Source organism: Pholcus phalangioides, unplaced genomic scaffold (assembly GCF_987345545.1).
Source record: "Pholcus phalangioides strain wild (caught in Gottingen) unplaced genomic scaffold, Ppha-v1.0 ptg000022l_1, whole genome shotgun sequence".
Taxonomy (NCBI): Eukaryota; Metazoa; Arthropoda; class Arachnida; order Araneae; family Pholcidae; genus Pholcus; species Pholcus phalangioides.
The window spans coordinates 31,231,024-31,243,340 of NW_028301615.1; the positions used below are offsets into that span (position 1 = coordinate 31,231,024).

General features: G+C 36.2%; 1 protein-coding gene across 1 annotated transcript in view; it reads left to right on the forward strand.

The window, feature by feature from the left end:
* The first annotated feature begins 3,286 nt into the window (after window positions 1-3,286).
* The window catches only part of LOC149070187 (uncharacterized), a 36,302-nt gene continuing 27,271 nt past the window's right edge, over window positions 3,287-12,317 (forward strand). The window contains exon 1 of the mRNA XM_089249250.1: window positions 3,287-3,732. Coding sequence (XP_089105376.1) covers window positions 3,636-3,732 — 97 coding nt within the window. The 5' untranslated portion in view covers window positions 3,287-3,635. The remainder of the gene's footprint in view (window positions 3,733-12,317) is intronic.

A 12,317-nucleotide genomic window follows, 5' to 3' on the forward strand; every position in this document is an offset into this window, starting at 1 on the left:
ACTTCCAAAAAGTGATCCGGTAAGCGGAGTGACGTGTTAACCGGGTGACGTACTAACGAGGTTTGACTGTATTCATAATTTTGTAGGTATTTTTGTTTTGGCATTCCTTTTACTTGTTCTCATACCGGAAGAGGTTCAAAGAGAGGTCCAAAAAGAAATAAAATTCTACGGAGGATTTTAGAGTTAAAGTGACATGAAAAATTATCAACTTTAATTCGGTTTCAATAGTCTTTCCTCTATAAAATTTGATTTTCACGTTCCATTTAGTTATAATTTCATGGAGGTAAGACTAATGAAACTGAATTGAAGTTAATAATTTTCCATAAGCGTGTCACTTTAACTCTAAAATGCTCCGTAGAATTTGAGCAATTTTCAGTTCCGTGAATAGCATAAAATCGTTGACTTTCACGTTCCTTCTAATTATAAGATTTTATGCGATTTACAGTCAAAAAATGCAAGTTGGTTAAATTTGAGAAACCTGTTGATTTTATACCGACCGAAAAGAAATTCACAACGTGACATTTAAATGGAATTTCCCGATACATCGATGGTTGAGGGAAGTAGCAGTTGTTACAGATGGTGTTAAACGTCAACAATTTTGATGTTAGTGTACACAATCTGAGTAAGCTTCATATAAAGTATATTATCATCTCGTATCGAATTCTACAGATTTAAACTGTAATTTGATCAAAACCCATTTATTTTGTTTAGACCAGGGAAAAAAAGTTCAAGAATTTTCCATCAGGTGGCATTTTAGTTATTATTATCGTGTACCGCATGTCCGTTTTAGCATACTTTTAGACACTTCTTCCATCGCTCTATCTTCATTCATTGCAAAGTTATGATCACTTGAAGATCTCATATACAATGACATGCGCAACCTCTTTAAATCATTTTAACACCTGAGAATCGTTTTGGGATGCATGGAAGCAAAAAGGATAAATATTGGAAGAAATAAAGAGCATTTATTTTTGGAAATTTCACATAATTTCGAATAACTCCTAAAATATGGCAGATATAACCATGAAAGTAGCGTAGTGGTATAGCAATACGAATACACAACAAATGATAAGTAGAGTTAGAACGCTACCTAGTGGAAAATTTAGGAACTTTTCATATTATCTTGAAATCTGAGCAAGATAGTCAAAAATTTTTTGACTACAACCAGATCGTAGAAAGGCATTCAGGAAATGAAAAACATATTTAGTTATGAATAATGAATATGAAACACTGAAAAAAGTTGTTACCTAAGTCAAGTGTGGTCAATACTCGGCATTTTGCTGGTTGCGCATGAGTCATTAAGCCGTGCAAGTTATTGTTATGTATGTGCAGTATCATGTTGTAGGTCTGCTTGCTTTCCGCGGAGAGAGGAGTTCGTGGAAATCAAAAATCTCCAACCTCCTAAAAATCGTATAAAACTGCAAAACAAATGATTACCAGTGGCGGATTAAAGTCGGTAGAGACCCCGGGAACAAAAGAAAATATTTGGGCCCTCCCCCTCAAACTAGAAAATAATATAAACTTTAGGTATTCTTTATAAAGTTAGGGTGAGCTTCCGGTACACCACGCCTTTAAACCCATCTCTGATGATTATACCACACCAAAAAAAAAGCTTGCGAGGTCTATTTTTTTTACAATGTGACAAAATCAGACCCTACTTTTCCCTGCAAACTTTTTTCATTTTTACCAAATCAAGAGAGGCCTTCATGGCGAGAGATTTATAGACGCAGAGAGTTTCGTATGGGATAAATGACATTGGGAACAGTATATTAGTTGAAGAACTCCAAAATGCCTGCAAGAAGTGGTTAAGAAAAGTGCATTGATTCTAGTAGGGTGAAATGCTTTAAAAAATGTGATATTTCTCTGAGTACACACATACAAAAATTGAACGAGAAGAAATTAAAGGTCGTCTGTGTTCGAGAAGAACCAACGAGTGTTTCACGTGAATAATAATTTCGTATTTTCCCTGTACTTTATTCGAACATATTGAGGTTTAAAAAAAGTTCTACCATTTAAGTGTCAATATCTTCAAAGAATACCAAGAAATCTTTGACGGAGCACATTTTGGGAACCACTGGTATAAGGTAATGGAAAGGTCGGACGTGCAGCGCCACAAGTGTTGCTGACCTTCGTAGAGCGGCCGTCTCCACATTGCATTTACTCTAATTCGGATGTGACGTCAAATATATTCTTCCGCATTTTTGCATTGAGCAGTGCATCATGGAGGGCAGAGGCACTGCAATAAAGGAAGAGTTGGGGATCGGGGGCTGAAAGTTTCGAGTTGTCCCTTATACACGGAACTCTATCGCTTACGCAGGAGGAGGCAGGGGCGGTGCTTTGCATTGCTTATTCATCAATTTTTGGAGAGGGATTCTGCTGCCTCACAAAACTTATTATAGAGGCTACTACCAAACCAGACATACACCTCGTTCCTATTCCTCTGCGGAACTTCTAACGAATTGGTACATGTTGGAATGTGTGAGTACGTATGGGGAATCTTCCGCGAAGTTTGATTCTGTGTAATGCTTGTTATGCGTAGTGCTGCCATCTGCAATCAATTTTTTATGCACTCCAAATCAAGACTCTAGGCCTGCAGAATTTATGCGGCCTTTTTTGGATGTTCTGTTATGCTTGGAATTTTGTATTTTTAGTTTTAGCAAAGGGATCAGTCCTAAGAGTGTTTACTACAGTATCCACGTGCTGAAAATACGGACCAATGCAAGCAGACGCTGACAAATCCAGATTTAGACTCATTTCACGGGTTTAAGTGCGAACCTAACACAAATCCTAGAAGGAGGTAGCTAAAAAAAATGCGAGACCGGCAATAATCAACAATGCTTAACGAGCAACGCAGAGTACTCCTTTCACTCTATGGGCAATCGATGTCAAAGCTCGTCATTGGAATGAGTTCTGGATAGATCTCAGTGATTTAAAGTCAAGCCAGCTCTGCAAAATACCACTGGCAGGTGAAAAAAAAAGGAGGGGAGGGGGGGGGGGGCTTTGAAAGGGGGCTTGAAGGAAACACAGAAGAGAAGGGGTTCGTTCTACAAAAATGTGGCAGTTGAAAATTCCTAAGGAGACCGCTCGTTTAAGACGAGTGAAGTTGCGGTCAGGGGTGACTGGCACAATCTCAAACCAGTAAAAGAGGAAGGCTTGATGGGGTTTTATTATGATCGTTAAATCAAAGGTGGAAAAACACAAACACGCGCGCATAAACAACGATCCTGCTGAGATTGTCTTCATGCTCTGGCCCGTTCCCTCACTTTCTTACTTACTATTTCCTCTCAGAAAGAGAGGAGTGATAGGAGAATGAGCAGACTCGAGACTCTTCTCCAAACATATTCATGGGTAGATTGAGAGTCTGTTCCTTAAGAACTCCCAACATCTTTTGCTGCTGCAGAGTAGAGATGTGCCAACCGGCACTTCACCGAGTCCCCGTGTGTTCTCTATATAGCTGCCGCTGAGTGGTAGTGACGTCGGTTAATTTGTTTAGGTCACGGGCTTCACGCACACACACACAGAAGATTCCAAGTACAGTGAGAGAGGGTGTGTAAAAAAATAAAATAAAAAATAAAATAATCATCACACGGGGATATTCCAAAAAGGATTCCGACTGACGCGCCGGGGCCAACAAGATGGCTGCTGGGAGACTGCGGATATCGGTGGTTACCTCGTCCAAGATGGTCCGGGCTCTCGTCCTGATTGTCCTGTTGGTCGGATTGCCTTTCAGAGGTGAGGATTTTGTTACTTAATTATTCCCCCCCCCCCCCACACCTGTTCCGTGTGCCAAGTTGGGATTGAATGTTTGTGGAGTTTTCTTGAAGAAGGCTTTCTGCCCTTCCTTACAGCGACCTGAAGGTCACCTTCGTTGAAAAAGCGTGTGTAAAGCAATGTGTTAAATTAAATATAAAATTCAGTTTGTAATTTTAGTGTGCTTAGAATTCGATGGTAGTTTTTTGAGAATGATGGCGAGGAATGGGTCGCACATATCATGTAACCTGTTATCTTTCTGCAGCGTTCGACAATACGCATCTAGATGCGTGATTCATGCATCAAAATTCAATTTGACTCTTTCAAATTTCCTTCATTCGTGCAAATACTCCTTCAAATTTTAGGGTTTTTTTTAAAGTAATTTTTCTATTTATCATTTAAATAAAAATACGCCATCTTTTTACAAAGTTATCTCTCAAAATTTTGGAGTGGAGAGAAATTAGTCTTCAAAATTATTTTTTCGGATAACACTGTCTTTTAAAAATCAGCTGAGTCTGATATGACCGGAGCAATGCCCGTAAAAAATTATACAATTGAAAGAGAAAATTATCATTAATGGAAAAATAATTGTTTTTTTTCCATAGAGACAAATGTGTCTAAAAATGTTTTTATTAATCATTTTTTTCGCTCATTTACGCAAAAAACTCAACTCTAGTATCAAAAATTGGACTTAAAATTTTTTTTTCTTCTTTCTAATAATCATATATTTCACATTCATGAATATTTAAGACGACTTCACCATGTTTCTATCAAATCTCGGCTTTTTTCCATATTAAAATACGCCAAGAACAAAATACAGCGGTCTAATTATGAATGTAATAGTAAATCTATAGGTGCATGCATATATAGCGAATAACTCGAAACAACAAAATTTTTTGACTTAATTTACAAAAATGCTAAAAAATATCTAAATGAAGGAAATAATTTCATAATTATCGAAATAAATAATTTCATAATTGTTGAAAATTAATAGTTATTAAGAAATAATTGCAGAACTACTGACAGAAATAATTTAAGGATTATTTAGAATAATTGTAGAAGTATTAACCATTAAATTTAAGGAGAGAAATACAAAAAAATAATTACATGAATGGAGATTATTAAAATTTTCACTGACTTAAGGTGCTAAACATTTTTGACTTGTAGGAGAAATATTATACCTATTTGATTTAATAATTATTACCAAGACATATCTCACTCATAACTAAATTTGTAATACATATTTTGCCCTGGATTGATTACATTTTCGGACTTCATTTCACCCGGGGCTATATTTAGGGACACACTTCATCTAGAATTACATTTGCCAGCCAGTGGAGTTCTCCGGGGTGGTAGTACGGGACCTGGTCAAACAGAGCCTCTATCTATTGAAGACTTTCATCACAATTTTGGAATTATATTTTCATTTATATATTCTCTGAATTATAATAAACCATTTATTTCATTGACTCTTAATTATCACCAATTTTTAAATTATTCATTTTTTATTGATTTTAATTCATTTTTTTAAATTTCCATCAATTTTTAAATTATTTATTTCATTGATTCTAGATTTTCATAAATTTCTGAAAGCATTCATTTCATCGAGATTTCGAATTTTTCTGCTGCTCCTGATATTATTTATCTCATTGATTCTGGATTTCTAATAGTTCTGATATTATTTCTTTCATCAATTTTTAATTTTTATTCAGTTTTATTCATGTTAATTTTTGTATTTTGGTACTTTTTTCAACGTTTCTTTTTATTAAGTATGTCTTTTTTCGATCCCCACACTCCCATGACTTTTTTTTTCATTCATTTAAATAGGAGCCGCAAGAAATCCACAAAAAATTATATAATACGCAAAATTAATACATCCTCAAAAATACCAAAAAATCGGGCTTCGTCGCTTGCACTCGTTGAGACAGTCCTGTTGTCAGTCATTTTCCGTCCAGGAATCATACGCCAGCTATATTTGACCAACGATTACGTTTTTGGAGAGGGTGGGGACGAGATGCATAAGAGCTGAATAACTTCTTCGATGTCGAAATATGGATGTGAAAACCCCTTATTAAAGTAATTCAAGCATTTATTTATAATATAATGCAATACCGATACACTGCAGTGAAAATACGATGCCCTCTATAACTATAATCACCTATACCAGCGGTTCTTAACCTTTTTTAACTCGCGGAGCCCTTTTTAGTAAAAAAATTCTATGGTGGAGCCCCGTAGGCCCATTTCTTAATTATTCATCAAAGTTGCTGATTTATTTTTACTATTTAAAAATATTTATAATTATTTTTTTTTAATTTTATTGTTTTTTTTAAATTTTTCTCAAGCCGCCGCGGAGCCCGTGGAGAGCGCACAGGAACCCCCAAGGGCTCCGCGGAGCACCGGTTGAGAACCGCTGACCTATACAGTCTGTTCCAAACTGTTTGCGCAGTAGATATCTCGGCAACCGTTGACGTTACGTATATGCTTTCAATTGTAAGAAATTTTCAAATGACGTGCAGTTACTTAAAATCTCAGAATTTGTTTGAAGGGCAATATATAGATAAAAAAAGCATGCCCGAGTGGGTGGTGATAAGATGCTCGTCTCCCATGTGCTAAAACTTCCAGTTATTGAAATATAGATCCTGCTCTCTCAAAAGTCATTTACGAAAAGTTTCATATTTTTAAATGCAATTTATACAAAAATTGCCACGTTTTCAAGACAAATAAATTCAATTGGTCGAATGGTCGACGCGTTTCGGTTCTTCAATGGAGAGCCGTCATCAGGACCTCGTGGACAGAATTCACACGAATGAGTCGTGGAGGGGTGACGTTTACGTCTGGTCGTCCGAAGAGTTCGCCTTTGTATTTGCTGCGTCCGAGTGGTCTTTGGATGCGAATTGGGGAGCCATCTGTTGCAAAGTGTTGAAAGTTTTGTCACGACTGAGGTTAATAAAGCCTGTCCAAGCTGACGAAATAGGTGGCGTGTTTCTTCCATCATTAACGAGGAAATTTTGGCATGTTCTGATGAAGTATCCCTGTTGCTTTTTTAAAAACAAACGCTTTATCAAAATCAATCTTGAAAACGTGGCAATTTTTGTATAAATTAAAACCAGGCAAAGTTTCTCATTTTTGTGATAATATTTAAATGCAATGTTTATCAAGATTTTAAATATATAAAATCACTATATTTTGGCAACTTATCACTGCGTTGGCAAGCTTTCATTGGCTCAGATTTGTTGCATTTTTAGGGATCGTGCGAAAATATAGAATGAACACTCGACGATTTTATTTTTTTTATTCACAATAAATAAAAATCAAATTTTGTAACTATTTCAGGATTTTTACAAATTTGAATTTAATGTACGCTTTGGAATTTGTGATCCACACCCTCAATCATTGGTGATAAATGCTGAAAACTTCAAAGTCAAATATCTACGTTAATATTGCATTTAAAAATATGAAATTTTTCGTGACTTCTAAAAGTCGATATTTCACTAATTGGAACTTTTCGCACACAAGGTCCACGTAAGATAATTTCTCTATTTTTTATGTATACGACCCCCTTGCAAAATTGAAGACCCGAGTAATCGCACGTCATTTGAAAACGTTTGAAAGTATGTTTCTAAAGTCAACGGATACACAGATACGTTGTGTAAAGAATTTGGAACATCCTGTATAACAATCTTAATCCCGTAGTCCCAGTCCACTCTTCATAGTGTTAATATGTTCCATTGGGGCTCGGTCGATTGTAGTCAAACTGCAGAAGAGGCTATGAATTTTTAACTTTTTCCCCCACAAGGGCGATTGCCTTCAGTCTGATTTTCACTATCGTAGGTGTTGGGAGAAAAGGGGGAGATTTGAAAATTTTTAAACATGGTTACTTAAGTAATCAGTTTTCATATGTGAAAATTATGTGCAGTTCGATCGAAAAATCAGAACTATAAAAATGTGTTCACGCGCGTGACGAAAAGAAATGTTTTTACTGACGTCATCTGCCGTTGATATAAAACATTAATTTTTTAAATGATGCATATTGTAAGAATGTGTTTGTTTCTTCTCTTTTTCAAAAATGTTGGGTCATAAAATATTATTTTAATTAAATTTATGATAACTAAAGCTTAATTATAATGAAATTTAATACAATTAAATATCTGTAAATATAATTAAAGGATATTTTGTTATTTGATTTTAGTGAACTAAAATTTATGGTTCACTGAAGAAAATGAATATCATCGCTCTGGAGAGATTTCAGAACAAGACTCTGAGGAGATACACCGGACTACCTTGGTACGTTAGAAACGTTAATATCAGACGTGATTCCGGAGTGGCTGATGTAACGTCATATGCAAAGAAACTGGCAAAGAACTTATTTGATAAATTGAACGATTCTGAATTTCCACACCTTGCGGAGATTTCATCATACGACAGTAGACACAAAGCACGATTAAAAAGACCAAAAAATTTTCTACACATGCCTCGACCTGTGTTGCCAGGTCTATGAACATTTGAAAACTTTTGAAAGAAAAAAAAAACCCCCCTTGGGTCTCAGGTGAACCTACGTCTTCACCCACCTTATTAGAATCTAACTATCATTGCAAAGCGCACTACTGCACAGGAATTGGCAGAGTCATGATGAAGGGGGTTTGATGGATTATAACTATCCATTGGAACCCCGTTTCACCAATTACGGTTTTCGGTTTTCGGTTATGGTTCACTGAGCTGATAATATCAACTAGCAACGGCATTTATGGTTCGCGTGCTGACACGACCGTATTGCACTATTAAAGTTTCGAAGTACTTTTACAAAACTTGAAAAATGACACTAATAAGATCAACAAGGATCCAAATAAATAAATAAAAAAAAAATAAGATCAACAGTTGCAATTGCTCGAACGTAACCAATGTACTTATTGGTTGGATTTTTCAAGTTTTGCAAAAGAGCTTTTGTCAAACTTTTATAGTGTAATCCCGGGCGGTATTACACTATAACAGTTACACAAAATCCCTTTTATAAAACTCAAAAAATCCAACCAATAAAGCCCATAGGTTACATTCGAGCAAATGCAACCGATGCCCTTATTGGTTGCATTTTTCAAGTTTTATTAATGAAGTTTTATGAAACTTTTATAGTGTAATCCCAGCCTAAAAGAGATTGTAAACTTATGTTGCAAAAGATTGGTAAATTTTGCATCTTGTGTCAAAGTAAGTCACGTGAAATTATATTTAATATTGTAGATATATATATATATTGGGAGTGTTTGCGATGTTAGGAATTTATTTTTGAAAATATGTATGATCTGAGAGTAGTAGTAGTATAAAAGATGTTTTAACTTCTGCAAATTGTCGAGAATGTAAATCAATATACTCATATTGTAGTGTAGAAGTGGGAATATTTTAAGTATAAAGGGTTCTATATACGTATATAATATTTAAAAAAAAATAAAACATCACCGATGGTTGTTTTTAAGCAACCATTTTTCCGCTGACTGACCAATATCTCTACCTAAAAGACGAGAGCTCAGTGCTCCGTACTTCGCATCAATGACTACAATTACAACTTTCGTGGTAGTTTCGGTTTCGTTAATTTTGCGTGACAAAGAAAATAGTTTGGTTTTAGTGTCATTTATATCTTCGGCTTTAAATACTACGCTTTAATTTGACTCGTACGAATGTCATTTGTTTCACTTTCTATGGTTTTGTTTATTCGAGAACTCAATTTCTCAATAACTTGCAAAAGAGTTGACTATTTTGAAAAGCTGTGCCCACCTGTAAAGAAGTCGAATGAAATATCGATTAATACGATGCGCCTTCAAGAGCCTAAACCAGTGGTTCCCAACGTGGGCGTTAACGCCCTCTGGGGGGGGGGGTGATGGAATGTTCCAGGGGGTCGGTAGAAGCTATCGAAATAGCATGGGATTCTATGGGTGAGACTGCGTTGGGGGGCGCTGGAAGAAAAAAATTTCTGAATAAGGGGGCGATGGGACATAAACGGTTGGGAAACTATGGTCTAAACCAGTGGTTCACAACCGGGGCCATATGGCCCCCTAGTGGTACTGGGATACTTCAAGGGGGCCACGGAAGAAAATGGAGAAAGGGGCCATGATAGGTGTTTTGGAGGGCTGTGCAGAGAGCTGAGAATAAAAATTAAGGTGTGAAGAAATAAAAAGCTTTTATATTAGTGGCTATGCACTTACAGAATCCAACAAAACCGAGGAGGCCAATCTTCTTTGCAAAACTTTCGTTCAGTATAAATTCACTGAAAAAATCAATTGACTAAGTATAAAGGGATCTTGCTTCCAGATGAGAGTCGAAGACTCCGGTTAAGACAGGGGAGCCACGAGAAAAAAAATATCGTTCAAAGGGGGCCACGGGCAAAAAAAGGTTAAGAAACACTGGTCTAAAACCATTAAAATAAAGTTAAAATGCTATATATTCCATTGCAAATATATTTAGTAATGTTTATTTTTTTATATTTTGAATGTAATAACCTTTTGGACAAATCTTTGCCCGGAAAGCCCGCAGCATGTAGAAATTTTGAGAAAGCATTACTAATTTCTTGTTGATTTTCAAAAAAAGACTTCCCATCACTTTTATTTTCAACGTCATTGCATTTTGTCTGTTGACATTATTTTCCCTGCTCATAGTTTTGAGCTAATTGGAAATATTTTTATGCCATTTCCATTGCCGTGGACGTTCTATTTGTACATCTCTATTTAATGTATTAATTCATTTTGCGATATTTATAAATTTATAATTAAAATAGAGCATCATTTCTTTTCCTCGCACTTACTGGACACGTACTCCATATCCTCAGAAATGAAGATGAATGAAAACATAGCAGGCTATTTTCTTTGTCAGGGGTGGCCACACTTTCTCTGTTCGACCGAGGGGGGGGGGGGGGCAATATAATGGTCAGCTGCAGTGTCGCGGACCACACCAGCGGTGACACTTCGATGTATAAACCGAACCAGTGAAATGACCTGGAAAAAACTAGCAGAAATTTCTCCTCTCCATCATAAGTAATGCGGGGAAACGGGTGATCCCCAGTCACCAAATTTTTACACCTGGGATTTGTATTCCACCACTTCATAAAACTGGCACACATGAATTATTTAACCGGTCGCGTTCCCAGCTGGATGCAATGCAGCAAAAACAAGATGCAAAACAAGAAGCTTACACAGCTTCTTCTGTGTAAATTATTTCATCTAATACATTTATATTTTGAATTTTACAAACACAAAGCTTTCTTTCCCCAATTTTCTGAAAATAACCGCTGTCCTGGTACCCCCTCTACAATAGTAGCTCCACGGCCTGAACTGACGCTCAAGAAATTGATCCAAGCACCGGTAGACTTCAAGAAGTGTTTCATTATTGGGATGAAAAGTTTGCCAAATGCTTGGCTGGGATCGCATTGAATGCTTCTCCGTTTTTTTCACAAATAATCATCTTGTTCGGGAGTGCCTTTTGCAATTATTAGTGTCTGCGTAGCTTATATATACAGTGGACTGTAAAAGTTTTGACGTGCCATGTGAGTTGGCATCCACTCCGAAAACATTTTGTCACAGTGGGCAAGCAGAACACCAAATATGCATTGAGATACAAATACAGAGGCCACGGCAAACAAATTTCCAACTAAAAAAAAAAAATTCCCATAAAAAACTTTATAAGCAATTTGTATGTTCAAAAAGGCAGGTGAGAACATTGTAAATTAATTTCATCCTAGATATAATGAATGTGCCAAGTCAAATTTCACGTCTAGATGTAATGAATGTCAAATGTCAAGTTCAGGAAGTCTGCAGTTAGAACCAAAAAAAATGGCTCAAAATAATAATCACAAATTCAATTTAATACACAGAAAAATTAATTTTTTCCTACTCGGGAAGGGAAGACACACACAAAATCAACTCACGGCCAGCTGTTAGACACTCTTGCTCTGTGTTATGAACAGAACTCCGAGGACATGACTAAAAAACATTTCGGATGAAACTTGTTCAGGGTCTCTTTGTAAGTTCATCAGTTGTCGCATATCATAATAGGAAAAAGGGAGATGTGTGCGGAACACACGACGCTTCGCTTGTTGTTTGAGTGAGGATAATCTGTCTAATAATATTTTAGATCAGGGACTCCTAACCTATGGGTCGCAAGAGCTCGTGAGATGGGTCGTATAAATCCACTTTTAATCTGGTTGTAAATTCATTTGTTGCACCAGTAGTTTCATGTGGCGTCTTAACGGTTTTGGCAGCCAGGGCCCAGACATTTTTGGAGACCTTCTTGAGATAGGATGTTATATGCTTTGTGTTTGGGAAGAAGTCGACGTGATATGATTACACAATGCACAGGAATGCTGAAAATTATCTATACAAAAATAGGAACATATTTAGAAAGCTCAACATGATTCCAGAATTAATGAAAACATTTCCATGATGAATGAAAAATTATTCGAGAATTGATGAGAAAAATTATTCGAGAATTGATGTGAAAAATTATTCGAGAATTGATGAGAAAAATTATTCGAGAATTGATGAGAATAATTATTCAAGAATTGATGGAAAATTATTATAAAATCAATG